This window comes from Leopardus geoffroyi, chromosome A3, assembly GCF_018350155.1.
Source record: "Leopardus geoffroyi isolate Oge1 chromosome A3, O.geoffroyi_Oge1_pat1.0, whole genome shotgun sequence".
NCBI lineage: Eukaryota > Metazoa > Chordata > Mammalia > Carnivora > Felidae > Leopardus > Leopardus geoffroyi.
Window position 1 is genome coordinate 26,319,441 of NC_059336.1, and position 20,768 is coordinate 26,340,208.

Genomic DNA, 20,768 nt, shown 5'->3' on the forward strand with positions numbered 1-20,768 from the left:
GGCTATGTAAGAGACAGCTCCTCACTGATGTGGGATGTGGGTGGGCTGAACAGTGAAAGACCTGGGTTGCATTCCAGCCACCAGGAACCTGGGGGTGCAGTTAATAGTGCCCAGTAGCTGGGAGCATGGATCCTGGCGTCCGACTGCCTGGGTTTGAATCCCAGCTCCACCACTCTGCTCATCCTGACCGTGGGCATGCCAGTCGCCTCAGCTTTCTGTGCCTCAGTTTCCTCACCTCTGAGATGAGAGTAATAAACCTCCCAGAGCTGCTGGGAAAGTGAAATGAGGCAGTGAATATCTGGCACACATTAAGTGCACCACGATGCCAGCTACCAGTGTGACTGTTTTGTCTCCTTGAGGCCCCCAAAAGCTATAACGGATGTGGAGGCGATGGGGAGGCGCTGTAGCTTGGTGGTTAAATGGGCATCGGGATGGGGGTTCAATTCTGCGTGACCCCGGGCAAATGGCCACACCCCGCTGCGCCTTGGGCGGGGAACAGCACAGGCTCCTACCGCACAGGGTCTGTGAGGATTACACAGATCAGGCTTGGCACAGCGCCTGGCACATAGCGGGCGCTCCCTGAAGGAGAGCTGGCCAGATCGAATGGTACCAGCCCGCACAAAGGACAGGTGGGCAGCGTCCCGGGGATGGTTGGCGGGGGCGCGGGGGAGGGAGCGGGCGCAGGGCAGGTGCGCTGGGAGTGGGGAGGCGGGGCTGGGAGAGGGGGGAACGCGAGGGCGGGCTGGCGGGCGCGCGGGCGCGCAGCAGGTGCGTGTGGAGTGGGCGGGGCCCCGCGCGGGCGGGGTCTCCAGGTGAGCGGACGCGCGCCTGGAGGCTGGCGACGGGGGGGGGGGGGAGGCGCGTCACCCTGGCCCATAGCCCGAAAGCGTCCCTGTGTCTTTAACGCCCTCCTCCCCGCGTCCCCCCCCGCCCCCTTTGTGCGCCCCCCCCCCCCCAGCCGGGCTGCAGCCGCGGAGCCGTCCCCCCTGCACTGACAGCTGGTATCTAATTACTGTGTGAGAATGGAAAGTCAGGCTGTCCCAGCTCCGGGGAGAGGGGATTAACGTCTCCTGCAGAATACACTTCCTCTGGTGGGTTGCCATGGTTACTCTCATTACCTGCCTGCCCGCGAGGAGCCCGCGCGAGCCGCTCCAGCAGGCCCTCCGAACCCGGGCCCGGCGCGCGCGCACCTCCCCGCCCCTCCCCGCTTCTCCCCGCCCCTCCCCGCCGAGGCGCACGCGCGTGCGCCGTGGGGGGAAGCGAGAGCGGCCTCACCCCCGCCCTGCGCCCCGCGCCCCGCCCCCCTCCCGAGCAGCTGTCAGCGGCGCGCGCGGCCCGGCCGGCCCCTGCGCGCGCTGTCAACAGTCATTAGCGCGCGGGCCCTCCCCTCCCCCTCGAGCTCCCCCTTACCCCCCACCCCAGCGCAGGGTGGGGCCCGCACCTGGGGCCTCCGCTCGTTAGCGCGCCAGGCCGCCCGCCGCGGCCCCGGAGGGACCCGCCCGCAGGGCCTGCTTGGCTCAGAGCCGCCCCCTTCCGCCTAGAAGCCCCCCCTCAGCGACCCCATTCCCGGTCCTTGGCCGCGGCGCCCGAGGGAGGCGGGTCCCCAGAGTCCTGGAACGCACCCTTTCGGAGTGGTCGCGACAGCGGCCATTTATGGGGGTCTCGCCCAGGGTAGGCGCTATTTGTGCGCCACTCGCGTTCCAACAGCCGTCCTGTCACATTGTATCGCCTCGACACAGGAGGAAACTGAGGCCCAGGCAGGCCAATTCTTTGGCCAGGGTCAGGGCTGCATTGTCTTCAGGCCTGTGACCTCACCCCTAGGGCACTGGGGCCTCAAGGGCACCCCCAGCCCAGAATCCCGGAGTCAGGCCCGGACCCCCACCCCCCATTCCCCTCCTCCTGCCCCACAGTGCCCTTGGCTGCTCTTTCCCTCCGTCCCTTAACCTGGGGTCATTGCTCCTTCCTGCCAAAAGGGGGACCCTTTGACACTTTTCCCTTCCCACCCTTTCTCCCTCATCCTTTCCAGACATCCCAGAGCTAACCAAAAAAAAAAAAGAAAAGAAAAAAAGAAAGAAAGGAAAGGAAAAAGAAAAGAAAAAAATATTCAGAACTGCTTGAAGGATATGGCATCCCTCAAAGGTAGCGCTGTCGTTCGGGGGGCTGATCCCAGGCACCTTTCTGTGGCCTGGGGTGTGCATTTTGGTCCCCGGCGTGATTTGAAAGAAGATGGAGGTTCAGCGAAGCAGAAAGGAGGTCTTGGAAATATGTGAGGCCTGTTCCAGATGGCAGGTGCGCCGCCGTGGCGGCCCGCACTAGCAGTTGGAAATTGTGCAAAGGGGTGGAGAGGAGGCAGGTGCTACACTGAGTCCTCAGCGCCTTGTTTACGTATTTATTTATTTATCAGGGGTGTGGTCTCCTCCCTCACCATCCAGGCCCCCAGAGCTCATTGCAACTGTGGGTCCTAAAATTCTGGTGCATCTTTGTTTTAGAGGGTTGGTGTTTTGTTTGGTTTTGGTTTTGGTTTCCAGCCCACAGTAGGTAGTATTTATAACTGAGAGATATTCAAATGCCGTCCTTGTTCCATTTAGGCAATGCCCTCCCCTCGATCACCTGAATGCCTAGCTTTACTAACGATGACTGGCTTCTCGTGGGGGTTCTGTTGAGAAAATTTCTGGCTCTCTGGGTGCGGGTCTTCATTCCAGTTTTCTTCTTTTCAGCCTCTCAGTTTAGGGTGGCTTATAAATTTCCCGTCCACCTCTTTCCTTTGCCTCTGAGAACCCTTTGCAGGAGGCTGACTCTACCCCCTCGGGTCTTCTTTCGGCCTTGCCAGGAGCCGGAAGGAGACTTTGTAGGAACCCCCCCCCACCCCGTCCCCAAACTGCTACCCCCACTTGCAAAACCTCAGCCCTTCCTGAATTTATTAAAGTATGGTTTGGGGGACAGGAGGAACAGCCCCAGTTCCAGAAGTTGAAAGTAGCATGCAGCTGATATTTGCAGGAACTTTGGCTGTAATGGCAGCCACTTAGCCGGCTGGCCGAGATAGGATGGCACAGCATCCTCACACTTGCCTGTGCAATCAACCCCCTGAAGTCCTGGAGTCCCACATAAGTGGTAGCCAGAGGTGTCTCCCCCGGGGTGGGTTCTTCTGCTGACTGACTTTCTCCTCTGATGGCGATCTTGTTGATTTGTACGCTTTGTCAAGAGCCGGCCCTGAAATGCACCAAAAAGCCACATCCTAAGGACTTTCTATGTGGTTTCTTCCTCTGCTGTAGGAACCCAGTTGAGACATGTCGGTGCTATTTAGCCACATCCCCTCAGCCATGGCCTCCTCATTGCTGGGAGGCACACGCTGTTCTTATTGTGGTGATGCACTAGCCAGCACCCTCATGACCGGAAACAGTGAGCCCATTTCGATAGGTGTGCGACTTATTACCAGCGAGTGACTTCGAAGTTCCAGTGGAGATGACAGACCTGAAATCCATCAGCCGTTGGACGGGGGTCTATGTAATTGGCTTGCTGGGAAGACAGGCAAGGCTCAGGCAGATTCGGCAGCTCACCTGAGGGAGGCCACCCTGGCCAGGGACCTAATGGCCTGGCAAGATATGCTCGTCTTTTCTGGGTAGGTGTGCAGTCCTGGTGTCACAATCCTCCTGGTCCTGAGCATTCAGATCAGTTGAGGAAACTGAGGAAGCCAGAAAAGACCTGTCAAGGGGTGACCCACTGAAGTGTTAATTACTTTTGCCAGGGAGGACTTAAAAATCTGATGTCAGGACGCCGGGCACTCCTGCCCTTTCTACTCAGAATTTGCATGAAGTCTCTGGACAGGTGTTTTGAATTTATACCAACGTTGCCCAGGAAGATTCTTTTGTTCTCACCATCAGGAAAACTGGCCTTCAGTGAAGGAGAAGAAAATAATATTAGGCCTAGAAGCACAGAGCAAGCATATATTGAATGAGCCAATACCAGTTTCTTTACTCATTACCTCCCTGTCTGAATCATGGAGACATTCTAATCAGCAATCCTCAAAATCTGTTATGTGTCAGAATCATCAGGGAAGCCCTATTAAAACCCCCAGAAAGTGATATTTGGTGGGTCTGAGGTGGGGCCGGAGAATTTGCATTTCTATCAAGTCCCCAGGTGATGCGAACTCAAACAGTCTAGGGACCACCCTTTGGGGCCACTGCTGTAAATATTCTTGAAACACAGACGAGCAGTATATAAACAGACGTTTGGTGATTTCCTCCATAATTCACAACCTGGCCTTTAGTTTAGAATCCACATGGACTGCTTTAAAGGAAGATGGTGATGTCCAAGAAAGGTCGTAGCTCTGTGAAATCTTTAAAACTATTGCCATGCCTGTTTTTGTTGGCCTGGGTCTGACTGGCTGTTTTGGAGTTGGCTGGTTCGAAAGGATGTAGTATGTTGCCATGGCAATACTCTTCCCCAAGCAGGAAGGCCCCAGAGGTTGGTCCTGCGCAACTGACCGTGTATTTCTCATGGCTTTTCCCTTGAGGTGCTTCAGGGTTCCGTTCCATCACTCCTGGCTGGCGGTCCCAGGAAGCCAGGGTGAGTCAGGAGGCTCTGGGCCCCCTCTTCATTCAGCCTGTAAATGAAGTGAGCTTTGTCAAGCCAAGGCCCAGCTTGCTTAGGGCCATGGATCAGATTAAGCTAATTTGGGTACAAAGCAGAAGTGGTTGGCAGGGCCATCCCAAGGCTATGGGGAAGGTGCTTTCTGCTCCTTTAATTACCAGCTCTTGCCTTATAGCACTGTGTCTGGATTCTCAGCTAAGGAAGGCATGCCTCTCCTGCAGCACTTAGCATGAAGGTTATTACCTCTATGGATGCAGGGCATGGCAGAGATGTCTCGCACGTGACTGCCGTGGGATCCCTTTGTTCTCTTCCCAGGGTTCTCCTTGAAGGACAGACAGATATCCTGGTGTTCTTCCCTTAGGGTGTAGCACACATGGTGTCCAGGTGGCCACAGCTCACCAGAGGACAGTTCAAGGTGGGGCTCTGCAGACCTTGTGTGGTTTGAATTTGGGTTGCTTACAAGCCCTTTCCTTTCCCGTGTACATCTCTGCAGTTGAGAGAGACCAGTTATAGGACCCAGGTTTGAACATCAGGGGAGATCACAATAGATCTTTAAAGCGGGAGCTACTAAAAATGATCCCTGAAGAGTTTCTTTGGGACAATTTTGTAGTCACATTGGACCAGGTACCAAGCTGTTGGGTACTCATGTCTGCCTTAGAATGGGGGTGAAAGGCTGGGACAGAGATGGGCCAGGCACTGGGCAGTGAGGTTTGCTGTTTAATCTGGGTTGGTTAGTTACACCTTGACTTTCAGAAAATTTATTTTAAGTTTGTGTGACAGCCTTAGCATGTTACTTAGGAATTGCATAGGACTATGCATCTCCTCTGATGGTGGGTATTGCCTTGGGGGACCCGTGCTGTAACCTGAATGGATCAGAGGGACAGGACATAAGAGCAAATTCCTAAACACAAAATGTCCAAATTCAGTGGGTCCAGAGGGAAGAGATGAACATTTACAAGCCTATATGTGCCAGATGTCTGACATACACTCTTAGCCTAATCTTTGGAACAGCCAACAAGGACTTTCTAGGCCCGTTTTACAGGTGAGGAAACCGAGTTTCAGGAGGTCAAGAAGTGGGGTGCCTGACTGGCTCAGTTGGTGGAGCATGCAACTCTTGATCTCAGGGTTGTGAGTTCAAGCCCCACATTGGGTGTAGAGATTACTTAAAATTAAAAAAAAAAAAAAAAAAAAAGAAAAAAAAAGGTCAAGAAGGAACCTGCCCAAGGTCACCAAGCTGGTTAGGGGACACTTTCCATTTCACTTACCTGAAATACTGTCTTTCATCAGATTATTTTCTTTCTACATTCCTTCCCACCAAATTTTATCTCCATTTTCCAGAGGTGTCTACATTCTTGCTTGAAATGGTTTTACAAGCAGAGAGGTCTATTCACTTTTAAGCAGCTAAGCCCCTCAATATGCCTCTAGATTCAGATTATCAAAATGTTGTGGAACTACCCACCTCATTATATTTTTTTAATATACTTTTTTTTTATTAAAGCTTAGCAGACATATAGAAAAGTACACAGATTGTAAAGTTTAGATTAATGGCTCTTTACAAACCGAACACACCTGTAAAACTACCACCCAGCTCAAGAAATAGAAACCCAGTTATATTTTTATTCTTATGATCCTTTTGTTAGTTTTTGCCAACACGAACCTCTGGTTAGAAGGATATTATTACTGGACTGTCATAATATTTGTCTCATCCAACTCTGTCACAGCAGTATTTGAAGATCCCCAAAATGCTGGGTAGTTACAAGTCAGCTAATGATCAAGTTTGTCACTGATGAGCCCCGTTTACAGATGGCCCAGGATGTCAGAGGGGACTTCAGATACCCCCAGGAAAGAGGTAACGGTAACTCCTGAGAGAGTTTAAGAAAAGAAGAGTCATGGAATTTTACAGCTCAGCTCATAAGTGAAGCTCAGGGAGGCTGAAGAGTTTGCCCACAATCTCACAGCAAGGAAGCAGGACCAGCAGGCAGCTCCTCCTACACACACACACACACACACACACACACACACACACACACACACCACACACCACACACCAGATGCATGCTATCTGAGAAGTCCCCATTGAAATGGATCCTGACTAGGAAGGAAGCCATTGGCAAGAGGAGCTGTACAGGGCCAATAGGGTCACCACCCAGGGTCACCACCCACGGATGCTGCCCACTGGCTGTAGGATTTGGCACCCTCCACTCCAGATGCCCATCTGCTCTCAAGTGGGCCACTGGCAAAGAGACAGCCCTATTTGCCCATCATGGCATATTGGGAAAGTTGCTGGACAAAACCAAGCCCCGTCTGTGGCCAGAATGTTCTGTGAGCAAGTGTCCCATTTAGCACCGCCTCTGTTTTCCTTGGACTGCAAAGACCGAGGTCTTAAACCAGCTCTGCCACTTACCAGGCACCATACCACAGGCAGGTCCTGACCCCAACAACCTCCCAGGCTTGTCACAATGTTCAGCCCTATCATAGCTAGGGGAAACTTTGCAAACGACAAAGCCCTTCTTAATTATAGTATTTGTACAGCAGTTCCTATGGGCTGGGCTTGCTGCTAAGTGTTCCACACGCATCTCAGTTCTTCCTCTCTGTAGCTCATAGGAAAGGTGCTTCTGTTATCCCCATTTTCTAGATAAAGGAGCTGAGGATTAGAGAAGCAAAATAACTGCTGAGGGTCACACAGCCACTTCGATGATGGGCCGCAAACCGAGGAAGCGTATGTCTCAACTACCCTGCCTGGCTGTTGCTTATAGTCAGTCAGGCGTTCGGTTATTTACTGAGCCTAGTATGTGTCCGGCATTGTTCTAGGTGCTAGGGAGACAGGCAAGAGCCAAGAGATGAAGTGCACATCCTCATAGAGCTGATGTTCTTGAGCCGTGAGCAAGATCCTTTAGGAAAGAATTCTCTGGGAGATTTGTGTTTTGGACACTTTTAGAGAATATCCTATCTCCTTTTCCCCCATCTTCCCCCTACACACACACACACACACACATACACACACACCTGGTTGCTCTTAATCTGTGAAGCTCTCCAGAGCTCTCCAGGTCTCCCCATAGGGAGATGATGGCTAGGAGCCGGGTGTCCCCGAGCATGTGTGTATCCTGTGCCCTATGAATAAAGACCTCACACTGCAGTCTGCTCCCTTATGGACCCGGCCACACACTACCCCCCCCCCCCCCCCCCCCGCCCCAGCCTCATGCCCTGCAGTTTCCTGGTTCCCTCCCATCCCTGCTGGTGGGAGACAGCAGGTGTCTGCCCAGCAGCAGGACCCCCTTCTCAATCCTGGCACACCTTTTCAGGACCAGCTGACAGCACCCCTGCCAGCCTTGTAAGAGGCTCAGGGGCCCACGGCCACCTTGCTCATGAGGCCCTGCCACCTCCACGTGGCCTTGTGTCTGTTATTCTCTGTATCTCCACACACAAAGAGCCTGGGTCTGCTGCCGGCGCTCAGCTGCTGGAGTGGGGAGGGCCGGCAGCGGTGAAAAGCTTTTCAGAAAGGCCAGGGTGGAGGCAGGAGTCACCCAGGTGATCCGAGCCATTCCCCTGGGACCCCAGCCCGGGACCACAGTGAAAGGTTACTGCTAATTGGCGAGCTCCTGATGGGGCTGCATCTATTTAGCACCCCCCCCCCTCCCAGAGACTTCCAGGATGGTCTTGGCACAGCATGTGATTCGAGAGCTCCCCGCCTGAGTCTGGCACAATCTGTCTGAAATTGTGAACATGGAGCCTCTTGGTTTTTTAATTTGTATTTTCGTTGTTGTCGTTCTCTTCCCATTGTTTCTGGTAGATTTGGTAGCAGCAGCCGCCCTGACTCTGGTGCCCCTGTCTCTGGGGCCCTTTCGGCAGGCTTCTTCCACCCCCAACCCTCCAGACCTACCTCTGGAGGCCTTGCGGGTCAGGGAGCAGCGCCGTCCCTGCCCCCGACCCATTGCCAGGCCTCAGGGCCCAGCTCTCACCCTGCCATCATCCCTGACACTAACACAGCTTGTCCACCCTGTCGCAGGGGGCAGATGGCCTGTCGGAGCCGGAGGGCATCTCTCTGAAGCGGGTTGCTGTGGTGGAAGATTTCTTTGACATCATCTACTCGATGCATGTGGAGAGCTCAGCGGAGCCAGGCAAAGCCCCCAAGCACGCTGGGCAGAAGAAAACCTACCGAGCGGTGAGATTTCTGTCTCTGGGCCTCTGTGGGCAGCCCCAGGCCTTGGCAGGAGGCCATGGGCTCCGCACATGTTGGGCGGGGGCGGGGCAGGGAGCTGAGGCGTGATGAAACGGCCTTTGGGGACCCAGGGGGGCACAGGGCAAGGGCATGGCAGCCAGAGATGGCTCAAGGGGGGCGAGGGGGCGGGTTCTGTGGTCTGAGCACAAAGGAGAGGCAGGTTGAAGGGAGTGAGGGAGGGAAGGAGAGGGACGAGGGCAGGAGCAAAGCCCTCTTCCTGGTTTCTGCTTCACTCATTCCCCTCCCCACCTCCCACCCCAGCCCCTTGCAGCCTGTTCTGGGACTGTGGGGGTAGGGGTGGCTAGATAATAATAATCGAAAGAGCAAATGCTTCCATGGCATTTACTGTGTGCTAGGCCTGCCCTAAATGCTTCCTGTGTGAGTTCGTCCGGTCCTCCACCACCCTGTGAAGTCAGTACAAGTTCCCCAGGGGAAGTCTGAGGACCTGGTCCCTACCTTTGAGGGAACAAGAACCCTGAGGGCATTCAGCAAAGGCACCTCCAGAACCCTTACGTTCATATTATTGCTATGCCAGCGAGGGCTTCATGGAGAAGATGGTGCATAAGCTGGCATTCTAAGCTTGGGTAGGCAGAAGGGAGCAGAGATGGTGATCTAGGGCTAGGGAACGTCACACATGGGGAGGTGTGGGAGACAGTGGCTAGAGAAGGAGGAGCCTGCCTGCGTTCTGGTCCCATCCCCCTGTTGACTGCCATTGCCACGGATCATGCACAGCTCTGAACCCAAGACCCACCACTAAACCAGTAAAGCCAAACACTATACGTTCATTCAAGTCTCAGAGCAATTTTGTGATGGAGGCACTATGGTCCCATTTTGCAGTTAAGGAAACCAAGACCCAAAGAGTTGATCTAAGGTCACACAGCACTTATGTGACAGACAGCTGGTGTCCTCATGCCCCCTGTGTGTCAACTTTCTCTCTGGCTTCTTACCTGCCCCTCTGTAACTGGACTTCCCCACCCAAGGCAGCTGTGAACTCCACCCCTACCCCAAATTCTTCATATAAATAGTCTTGGACTGCTGTGGAGGTAGCCTGTATAAGTCTATAATTTTCCTATACGGCCTGAGTTCTGAGGGTGTTCCCCCCAGAGGGTCATAGACGAAGGGAGGGACAGCCAAGCCAGGGCCTTTGTGGGCCCCTTGGTATTACTGAGACCCAACACATTTTCTAAGCATTAAATTTGTCAGTGCTGGGCCATTTGCGTGTGCCAGGCTCTGCACTCAGCAGTTTCCTGTGCACCAGCTCTCTGAGCCTTCACTAGTACAAAGAGTGTGTATGTATACATACATATGTGATGGAGGTCATGTATGTATATATATATATATATATATATATATATATATATATATGTGTGTGTGTGTGTGTGTGTGTATGTGTGTGTGTGTGTATACACACACACACACATATGTATATGTTAATGTTACCTCCATTTTACAGATGAGGAAAATGAGGCTTAGAGGGACACATAACCTGCCTTGAGGTCACCCCTCTGATGCTTGGAGGCAGGCAGCTGGACCCAGAGCCTGTGCCCTGACCGGTACACATCCTGCCTCTCCACAAACGCCCCGTGTTCAGCTAGTAAGCCCCAAGACTTGTTGTGGTCAAGGTAAATGGGCTTGGGCCAGCCAGACCACGTGACTTCCCTGGTCCCCTTCGTGTCTAGCACCAAGCCTCACCCACAGGCACTCCCTGGGTATTTACGAAGGCTGGGTCTGCGGCCTCCCTGCTGTAGAGAGGGCTGGGCTGGGCTGGTTCCGCCAGCCTCTGTGTCCCTGGGCCCTGTGTCCAGCCCTTTGCTCTGCACTTCCTGGCTTCCCGTCCATATGCCCGCCGCGTGCCCCACTTCCCGCTGCCCAGCCTGGAGCTGGCACATGACTGGCAGTGGGCCAGCTGGGCTGTGCACAGAGCTGGAATTTCAGCAGCAGGGCCAAGGCTGAGTGGAGCAGGCCAGGGCCCTCCTGCAGCGGGTGTGAAGGCCAAGGGGGCTGCTGCACCTCCCTCCCCACCGTGTGCCTCCTCTCCCTTCCCCCTCCTCTTCCCCATCTGTCACCCTTCTCTTGCCACCCTTTCCTTTTTGGGGGGTGGGGGTGGTGCCTGGATGCTTTTGTCCCCCTGCTTTTCATCTGCTCCCATTTTCCTCAACCCAAGCGTAGCTCTTCAGTCCCATCCATGCCAGGGAAAGAGCCCCCAAGGAAACTCTGTGCTGATGACTGCAGAGAGGCACAGCCTGGCACAGTGGGGTTTACATCAGGCCCCCGGCTGAGGGTTTTTTGGACCTGTCTCTGTGTGTTTTGCCAAACCTGAATCCTGGGACTTACTTGCCATCATCTCTAGGGCACCGGAGACCTTCCAGATTCTTATAGGCCTGGGGTGCCTGCAGGAAGCAGGGGGCTGGAAGGGAGATGGGCAGACTTGTTCAAGGGTATTGAAGGAGGCACATTATTCTGTGGGAAAAAGAAGCTTCTAGCACCTACCACTATCCAGCAATAGATCAGAGAGGGCAGGTAATGAGCTTTCTGAAACTGAAGGTATATGAGCCAGGGATAGATGGCCATTTAAATGGATAATGCAGGGGATTCCCATTTTGGAAGAGAAGCTCCTGCCTTATGCTGCCTCTGATGCAGTGTGACCAGAGGATCCAGAGGCTTCGCAGGGGGACTTGCCTATGCCAGGGTCTGAGGAGGGTTCCAAGTGGTTCTACAGAATTCTCTGAGCCCACATGGAGGACTGGGCCTCTTTCAAGGGGGCTTTTCTGGTGTCCGCACCCATCTGGGTTGGAGCAAACTCTTTGCTTCCTTCCTCTCTCCCAGGGTGCTGGTAAGCTAGATCAAGCTACGGAGTCCGGATCTGGCTGCCCTGACCACTCTGGAGGTGGGGCCAGATGTGGTCAGCAGCTGCTCCAGGCCCACCGCGTGCTAATCCACCGCAGGGCAGCGGCACGATCTTGTAAAGTGGTGCAAATCCCCCCAATTGGCCTCATCTGTCCTTGTCGGCCCCTGAGCTGGGGAGCGAAATGGGGCCTTACAAGTCAACGACTCTGCAAATAGCTTCTGCTCTCCCTGCCAGTGAAATCTCCTTTTTACCATGAGGGAAAACGTAAAAGGCAAATGCACTTACGGGTCTCAGTGTCCAGGCAGGAAGCCCTGAAAGCAAGGCAGCAGCAGGCAGCCGAGGGAAGCTGGGTGGGGACAGTGGTCCTGGGCTCCCCTCCTTAAACACAGCAGCTCCACCTCTGTTTCACACGTTGGCCTTCAGCATAAGAGACTACTTCCAGAACTGTGTCCGGAGCTCTAAAACTATCTGAAAACCACCACCCTATTGACTAGAGCATGAGCTAGGATTGTCTTCCTCTCTTCAGCTCATCCCGAGTCCTGTGGCCTTGGGCATCCATGCTGTAGAACAGAAACGGATGTCCCATTTCTCACGTGGACAAGCCAGGAGAGTGAACCAAAAGATGCCCGGAGGAGGCCGAAGGCCACACATTGCCCCCTCCTCCATGCCAGCCCCTACAGCAGCGTGGAGCTGGGCTAGACGCTGCACCTCACTGACTCCCCATGGAGCACTTAGTGAGGCTGCAGACATTCCAGCCACCCAGAGCAGGGCTCCCTCCTGGCCCTCAGATGGCTCCAAGGACTCCTCACCTATACTTCTTGGTTCCACCCCAGCCACCCCTGTGTGGGACCCAGGTCCAGAAGGTGTGCGCCCCGTGCCCCCTGGCCAGCTTTGCGTATGGCTGGGGTCCCTGCCAAGGCCAAGGGAGCTGTGGCCACCATCCTGGCCCCTGGGCTGGGCCCTCCTTGGGAACTATCCCTGAGCCCTCGGTGGGTCAGGTGCAGCCAGGCGGGGAGGGCTCTCCTTGAGCGCTGGGAAAATGATTTCTCTGCCCAGCGGCGGGTGAGCTCTGTATAGTGAATCGGGCTGTCCCTCTGGAACTTTCCTCCTTTCCCAGCAGACTATGACCCTCCTCCCCCAAGCCCTCAGCTCACCTCTCCTAGGTCTGACCTGGGATATCACCCCTTCTGTTGCGGCACCTCGGAGGTCACCTGTTTGCCCGACTCAGCCACACCCCCCTCTTTGTCCAGCAGATGCCCTTCCCTCTTGCCCGTTTACTCCTGCAGCCGGCAGCCCTTCAGTGGGGCCCACCCCTCCCAACCCTGAAGGCCTGAGAGGTGCACACCACCCGCCACCCATAAGACTTCCAGGCAGGTGGGGCTGAGAATGAAGATGTCCACGTGTGTGGCAGGAAGGCCCCCATCCCGCAGCCCTGAGACCGGAGGAGGATGGGCTGCGTGCCCTCCCATCCACTGGCTCCAATCAGAGAGCTGGGGTTTGCCCTTGTCCCTGACCTCCAGAGGAAGGCAATCAGACAGGGAATTTGGAAGGGAGATAACTCATCAAGGAGACTGCCTGCTCTGCAGAGCATCAAATCAGCTGAGAAATAACAATTGTGTCACCAAAATTAACTCTGCGTTTGCAGCCGGCCACCGAGCAGGAGTAGCCCCGGAGGTCCACAGGCCAGCTGAGCAGGGGGCACGGCCTGGCTCCCCGTGCTGGGACCCTGCCCACCCCCCCAGCCCCATCTGCTCTGCCCTACCCTACTCCGCCTCCTGATGGCCACAGAGATGGGACAGGGTGCTCGTGCACCTCCAAGCAGCAGACCTGGTGCGGTCCTGGAGTCCCCACCCCCTGAGGGCTGACCAGAGCCCTCCGCCAACTTTCCCGGCTGGGCTGCGGCGAGGAGGGAGGAATGCTGGGGTGATGCTGCCCCTTAGTGGAGAGGAGCGGAAGGGCTCCGGCTCTGGGAAACGTGCAAACACCAGCGGCTGGGCAGCTACCGGCCTCAGCCTAGGGAACCTGGACCTAAGAGGCGGCCAAACCAGGGCCAGTCCATTTCCCAAAACCCAGAGCGAGAGGAGATGGCCTGGGCTTCTTGGACCGCACCCACTTCTCCACTCCCCTGCCCAGCTTGTTTCTTGTATTCCTTCCCATCTATTCCAACTTCCTTCCCACACCTGCTTTCTCCTCCCTAGCTAGGGGAGGCCCTCTGGAAGCAACTATGGAGGACAGGCTTTTGGTCCAGCACTGCCTCTAAAGAGCTGTGTGACCTTGGGCAAGTTGGTTTACCTCTCTGGGCCTTGTGACCTCACCTGGAACATAGGGGTCATTGGCAGCCCAGTCTGAAAAACCTGATCCCTTGGCATCAGACTTTCACAGCTCTCTCTAAAAATGTTCTTGATCTGTGAGTTATTGCAGGAAGAGCTTATAGAACCTTGGGCTCTGTTCATAGGCCCGGAGCCAGTAGCTTTGTAAGTGGGTCTCCGTTTACCCATCTCTAAGAACGGAAATTTTTCCTCCTCCCCTAGAACAATGCTTATAAGCTAATTTTTCAGTAGCAACAATAAAATGCTCTGAGAGGAGTATTACTTATTAAAACATAGGTTAGATAATGTTTACATGTTTTGCTTTCTCAGTTTTTAAGCTCCTTTATTCAAAATTTTAGAACAAATGGTTTTCCGTAAGAGTCCTCACTCATTTCCATGGCTAAGAATTGAGGGCACCTGCCACCTGCTCCTCGAATCCCTTCCCTTCCTGGCAAGGGCCAACCACCTGCCATCTGAGCACTGACCTCGGTGACCTGGTGATCAAGTGACCTCCCCCTGGGTCCATATGATGAGCAAACCTCCTCTCTCCCCCAGATTGCAGAGACCTATGCCTTCCTTCCGCGAGAAGCCGTGACTCGATTCCTGATGAGCTGCACAGAGTGTCAGAAGAGGATGCACTTTAATTCCAATGGCCTGGAGCCCAAAGGTAGGGGAGAAGGCAGGCATGCTGGTGCCTTGGGGGAGGTTGTGCAGGGAAAGGCCCTCCCACCAGCAGGGCCTGCCCTTTGCTGGCACAGACGGAAAAGTGCATGGCCAGCAGTTGTCACAATTCCCAGAGGCCAATGTGGGTCCATGCCCAGAGAACTTCGTTGTTGGTTTGGTTGGGGTTTTTTGGGGTTTTTTTTTTCAGCTTAAAAAAAATGTCAGGTTTCATTTAAAAAACCAATGGTATATTCCTACCTCCTTTTAAGACCCTCTTCTCCCACTGAGGTTCCTGGTGGCAATGATCACCTCGCCCTAGTCCCTGAGCACCTGAATACTTGCCACCCAAGCCTCACTCGGGGCAGTGTCCTCATGGGTCTGGTCTCACCGCTCTGACTGTGAGCTCTCTGAAGACAGGAGCACCCACCTCGCCACGGGTACCTCTGTACCCTGTAGCCCCACACCTACCAGTAGTCGGTCCTCCCTCAGTGTTTATTCCCTCGCTGCAAACGTCCAGGAAATCTGTGGGAATTACCTCGAATGTAAATGCCCAGAGCACTTGTGACCAGGCAAAGTTGGTTCCTTGGGCCAGCGTCCATGCTCTCCAGCTCTGCCCTGCCCCCTGAGATGCAGCAAGGACCCCCGTTTCAGTCCTCCTCAGCCCCTCACCCTGAGCACGCCCAGAGGCCTCCAGCAAGCCTGGGGCTCATTTGTTCGCGGGTGGCTTTGGCACAGCAAGGTCGGCCGATACATGTGGCCGGTGTGACTGTAACTCTGCCCTGAGAAATGGTGCTCAGGTGGGCGATTTATCAGGGCTTCTAGGCTGCTCCTGGGCATCAGGTCTGTAAAGGTTGCTGAAGTCAGTGGGCGTTTTGCCTGAGGATGGGAACAGACTCAGGCTGAAGGGCAGGCTGTTCACTTTGGGTGGTACTCAAGTGGCACCCCCCATTTCTCGGGAAGGAAAAATCAACAACAAAGCTCAAGCAAAGTAGATGACAACAAAGAAATTGGAGCCTAGGTATCAAGTGTTTTGGGGTTTTCTCACTTTGGTGATCTCTGCTGACTCACCAAATCCAGAAGCCTTCCTGTCCATGGGGTCGCTAGGCCATGGCTGCTTCACCAGGCACATTGGGTAGCTTCTAAAGTATGGGGGACAGGAACAAGCGTGGTTAATGCCTCACAAACGCTGGGTTCCTGGTTTAAGAGCAGAGCCCCCAAGGCCACACTGGGTGGGTCTGAATCTCTGCCAGTCAGCAGCTGTGCATCCTAAACAAGTGACTTCGTCTCTCTGAGCCTCAGTTTCCTCATCTGTGAAGTGGAGTGAATCATGGGACCTACGTCAGGGGGCTAAGGTTGGAGAGTTAATCCCTGTACCCCGGCACACGGCTGCCGCACAAGAGGAGAGAACCGTGGCAGTTGTAATTATGGTAACGCGCATGCCTCAGAGGCCCCCGCCCTACTGGGCCTGGCCCTGGCTGAGTGGCCGCAGCCTTGGGCCAGGGCAGTGTCTGGTCCCTGCAAATAGGCCAGGAGGGCTTTCCCTGCTGCACCCCCACCCTGTCAGGGTCTGAGTCCCAGGGGCACGTGCCCTGGTGGTGGCTGCCTGTCCCCTCCTGTTCTGGCCTAATTGTTTCCATAGCAACTGGCAGAGTCACACTGAAGCACTAGCCTAGGGGAACAGAGGCCAGGCCAAGAGGGACTGCATTTGTGGGCCGCTCTGGGGTGTCTGCAGCCTCCCTCTGTTCTGGTCCCTTGCTCTCTGCCGGTGTGGAGGACGTCCCTCACCCCCTGCCCCCCAACTCCTCAGTGAAGGCTGCAAGGTCTCGTCTCCAGGCTGCAGCTCCGCTTCTCCTCATCTGTGGGCTTCGGCATGGCCAGCGCGGCCAAGAGGGCGATGCTGAGCACAGCGGCAGCCGGTTTCTTCTCCAGGCTGCCACCATCAGGCCCCCACCCTCAGGGAGGAGGAGGGAGGAGAGTGATGGGAGGGAGGTGGAGAAGGAGAGGGAGAGGGGGAGAGAGAGAGAGAGAGAGAGAGAGAGAGAGAAAGAACGCGCGCGCGTACTCACGCCAGGAGGGAACCGCCTAGAATATAAACCAGCTCCGTGTGCTCTGTGCTGGAGCCTCCCTTCCCAGGGGTGTGCTCCAGGCAGGACGGAGCACAGGAGGCGTAAAGCTGCGTGGTACCCATCCTTGCCGGTCCTCAGGCAGAATGCCACTTCTCTGCCCCCGGGAGAGGAGCTTCCCATGCAGGGAGAAGAGGAGACACTGAGGGAGCAGGAGACGGTGCGACCCACGGAAAAGCCTGGGCTGGGGGTCCGGCAGACCTGGGTGTGGTGCCTGGTCCCTGTTGTGTGTCCTGTGGCAGGCTGGGGACCTCCCTGCTCCTAACAGCTTGTATGATCCTATGAGGTATCCATCCCACCTTGCCGCTAAGAAAATGAGGCACAGACAAGTGTCCTGGTGAAATCAGTTGTCCAAGCCCTACCAGAAGGCAGGAGAACTTATTTTATCATCAGCAAGATGGGAGCAATGCCTCCCTCTTGGAGCTGAATTAAAGGAGCCTATTCTGTAGGACATCTGGTGTGGCAGGTACCTGGGGCACATCAGCCCATTTCTCCCACCCTATTAGGTGTGTGCACCATGGTGTTGAGACACAAGAATGCCAATGTTCAGGTGGCCCCACAGGGAGACCTCTGGTCAGTCAGCCTACCTAGGTGAGCACCCTGGGTCCACAACCTGGTCGCTAAGCAAAAGGGAAGAGCTTGGTTCTGGAAGCTGCCAGTGAAGAGCTCTGGAGTGGGAAAGGTTCCCCTGTCTGCTTAATGGCCAGAGGCATTAGCTGCCTGGGCCACCCTTGCCAGCTGGCAGGGTGTCCCTTCTCCTACCCCAGCTAAGAGCCCACAGAGCTGGTCTCCCGCAGTGCTGGCCTCCCTGGATGAAGCCATACTGCTCGCTCTTTCACTCTTTCGTAGGCGCCCTTGCCATGCCAGCCCTCCCCCCTCCCTCTCCTGCCTCAGGCCCCAGAGGCAGGCCTGGGTTCCTGTCCCAGGAAGGTGGGGCAGGAGGGGGACAGGGAACAGGATGGAGACTTCTCAAGGGGCTGTTGGGAAAACTCCTGGCTTCCTGGCCTCGTGTTAAAAAGAAAGAAAGGAAGCAAAGCAGCCTCCGCTGCTCAGCAGTTTGTCCCCGGCAGAGCCTGGGGGCCTGGACAGTCCCGTGCCCTCCCCCCAACGCCAGGAGCACAAACAAAGGAGGCAGCTGAGGATCAGGAAGTCCAGGGATGGGAAATTCCAGGGCCTCCCGGCTCCACACTCCTTTTCCACCACCCACAGCAAGTCCAGGCGGAGATGGGACAGAGTGAGAACCGGGTGTGCCCTCAGACCAGCCCTAGCTCCTAGGGAAAGGGCCTCTGGAGGCATGCTCCGGTTTTCTCCGATCCGATGTGGCAAAATATTATTTGCAAGGCAGCAAACTAGGAGTTAGCAGTGGGCAACCCAGTTACCTATTGAAGGGTCCCTGCCTTGGAGACAGAGTTGTCCACTCAGGTGGTGATTCATTCACAGCCAGGCCCAGACTCCTCTGTCTCAGTCCAACCCCCTCTGTGCCCGCCCCCACCCCCACCCCCCCGCATCCCTCCTTCCTCTCCTCCCTTCACGTGACCCCATTGCAGCTGGTTCCTAGGCCCGTGCAGAGTCTTTCCAATGCTGGCCTGGTTGCTGGCTTGGCCTGGCCCAGTTCTCATACTCATTTGCTGTGTGACATGGGGAGGGTGCCTCATCTGTAAAATGGGCTGTTAATACTAGTACCCACCTCCTGGAGCAGGAGGGTCTTCGTGGAGCTCCTAACGGGTGCTGAGTAGCCGTCAGCTAAGTGATTGAACATTGTTCAGATCCTCCCTCCACAAAGCTGTCTTGAACTACTCCAGAGCCTCTGAACTCTTCCTCCTCTGACCTCTAATGGACTCCGCATCAGTCCCACCCCGCCGAGTGCAGGGATTGTACCTACAGAGTCCCCCCTACCTTTCCCGCCGAAGGTACACACATCAGTGCTCCTCGAATACCTGTTGGCCTACTGATTCACTCCCCTGGGAAAGAGGCTTTCCATCATCTTTTGAGCCAGCCCCAGGCTTTGGGTCTCTGTTTCCAGATCTGAACACCCACTCAGGCTGGCTGGTCTCGTGGCTCCTCTGGGCCCTCATCACGCACGTATCCTTCAACATCCAGCCCTGCCTGGGAGAGCTCTTGCCACTGGCAGCTGAAGCCACAGGCCTCTCTGGACTGAGTTCTGTTCTGTAGGTGAAAGCTCAGGAGAATTGCCCGCGTTTGCTCTACGTGGAGGAGCGAGGGCCACTGCCTCCGCTGAAGCTTGCCTCGATTGATGCATGCCATTGGAGCCTAGCTGTGGAGGCCAGCACTTGGCTTGGCCTGGGTCAAGCCTCCGCATCACGGTTATTCTCGAGGCCGATAAAGCCAGGGCTAGCTCCTGGGCGGGTGTCAGTTTTCCTTGGCAAAGCATGTTGAGACATTTCTTTGAGTGATTCCTCTGCTTCTCTCACCAGCAGCCTGCTGGATTATGGTGGCTCTGTGACCGTGGCGATCTCCTAACTCACCAGCAGTATCGCTTAGTGGCTTGAGCGCGGCCACTGTATGTGTTGACCCCAGCGGGGGCTGACCTGCCTCAGCAGAGCCCAGGGAAGCCACTTGTAACCCGTTCATGCGTCCACCTTAGCTTATGCCCATCCTGGCATTCGTCTGGCCTGTGAGCACGTGACTCCACCGAGTTCCCAGAGCTACCACTGGCTTCTGCACCTCCCCTCTTTGCTACCAAGTTGATCCTCTTGATGTGAGCCACTTACCACCTCTGGAACTTCCTGGCTGGCAGAAACCCTGCCTGCCTTTCTCCTCACTGCGGTCCCACAGCCAGCTCCCTGGCATGTTTTCTCACCTGGAATGCCTCCCCACTGCCCGCCAAGGTCCCGCCTCCCCACCAGCACTCTCGCTTCTGGAGCCGCAGGCACGAGCATTCCACTGCACTTGGATCTCTGATGGATTTGTGCGTGCATGCTCAAGGCATCTGGGTTCCCCCCAGACGGGGCATCCTACCTCCTCTTCTTGAGCCCTCCTGGCTCACCTCTGGGCACTGGAAGTGGTTTCTGATCTGTGGACCTGCCGGGGATGGAACAGGCCAAGGAAAACCCCTTACCCCTCCTCCCAGGAGTACCATCCTAGCCATTGGTTTTCTGTTTTCTTTCTCAAGCCAAGCTGTACCCGGCTTTATTAGAGGTGCCTTCTCATAAGCAGTCATGGTATTTTAGGCAGGACATGGGTGACCATCAGGGAAAAAAACAGTGCCTGGCCTCCCCGGATGGCCAAACACGGAGAGCTGCCATGACACTCCATGAATTCTTCATTTGCGGCTCTGACCAGTGATCTCCAGGACGAGGATGGCCCTGCTCATGCACCATGTTGTCTGACAGCTTCTCACCAGACAACCATGTCTCTGAGGAAATGAAACGGAAATGGCAGAGTTCTCTGTCTGGAGACCCAGGATCAGAAAACAGGAACCATGGCTCTTTTGAGTGACGCCCTCTCAATGTGGTTGCTCAAATGTCTGCCTCACATACGGCCTCCAACCCTGTCGCTTTGTGGGGGAGGGAGGTCCCAATGTGCTCCTGGGCTTAAAGAGGTCAAGTCTGGGTTGAGGGTGGGGCAGCAAGAAGAGGACTAACGGACGCTGAAACCAACTTCAGTCCCCTCGCCGTGCCAGTCGTCTGTGCGAAGGCGCCAACGTGCAGCGGTGTCAGAACCCTCTGCCACGGAACCAAGAGGAAGTGTCTACGGAAAGAAAGTGCAGCTCATTTTAAGCCAGTTTTCTGAGATATTCTATTAGTGACATTCACTTCTTCCTCAGAGAGCAAAGACCTCCCTCAAGGGGCACAAAAACCGTGAGTGTGACAACATAGCTTTAAAAAGCAAACCACAGTTGTGCATTTTTATAAACCTTGATGATATTCAAGCTGTGCCGTCACCAGAAGTATACCACCTCAAAATGACACCCGTCGGCCCCAGACCCAGTCTCTGTGGACCCCGTTCTCTGTTTCTGTCCTTGTCAAGGCAGGGACTCCCTTGTCCCCTTTGGG

The 20,768-nt window shown here is 55.3% G+C and overlaps 1 protein-coding gene across 3 annotated transcripts in view; it reads left to right on the forward strand.

Annotated features, from left to right (window-relative positions):
- NOL4L (nucleolar protein 4 like) overlaps nucleotides 1–20,768 on the forward strand; it is a 127,910-nt gene that overhangs the window by 41,554 nt on the left and 65,588 nt on the right. Inside the window, exons 1-3 of one of the 3 annotated variants that reach the window (XM_045444916.1) lie at nucleotides 1,446–2,139; nucleotides 8,597–8,752; nucleotides 14,522–14,633. In XM_045444916.1, the coding sequence (XP_045300872.1) occupies nucleotides 8,681–8,752; nucleotides 14,522–14,633 (184 nt within the window). In that variant the 5' untranslated portion in view covers nucleotides 1,446–2,139; nucleotides 8,597–8,680. Of the gene's footprint in view, nucleotides 1–1,445; nucleotides 2,140–6,338; nucleotides 6,440–8,596; nucleotides 8,753–14,521; nucleotides 14,634–20,768 lie in introns of those variants that run through there. The other 2 variants (XM_045444915.1, XM_045444914.1) reach the window with 2 other exon arrangements.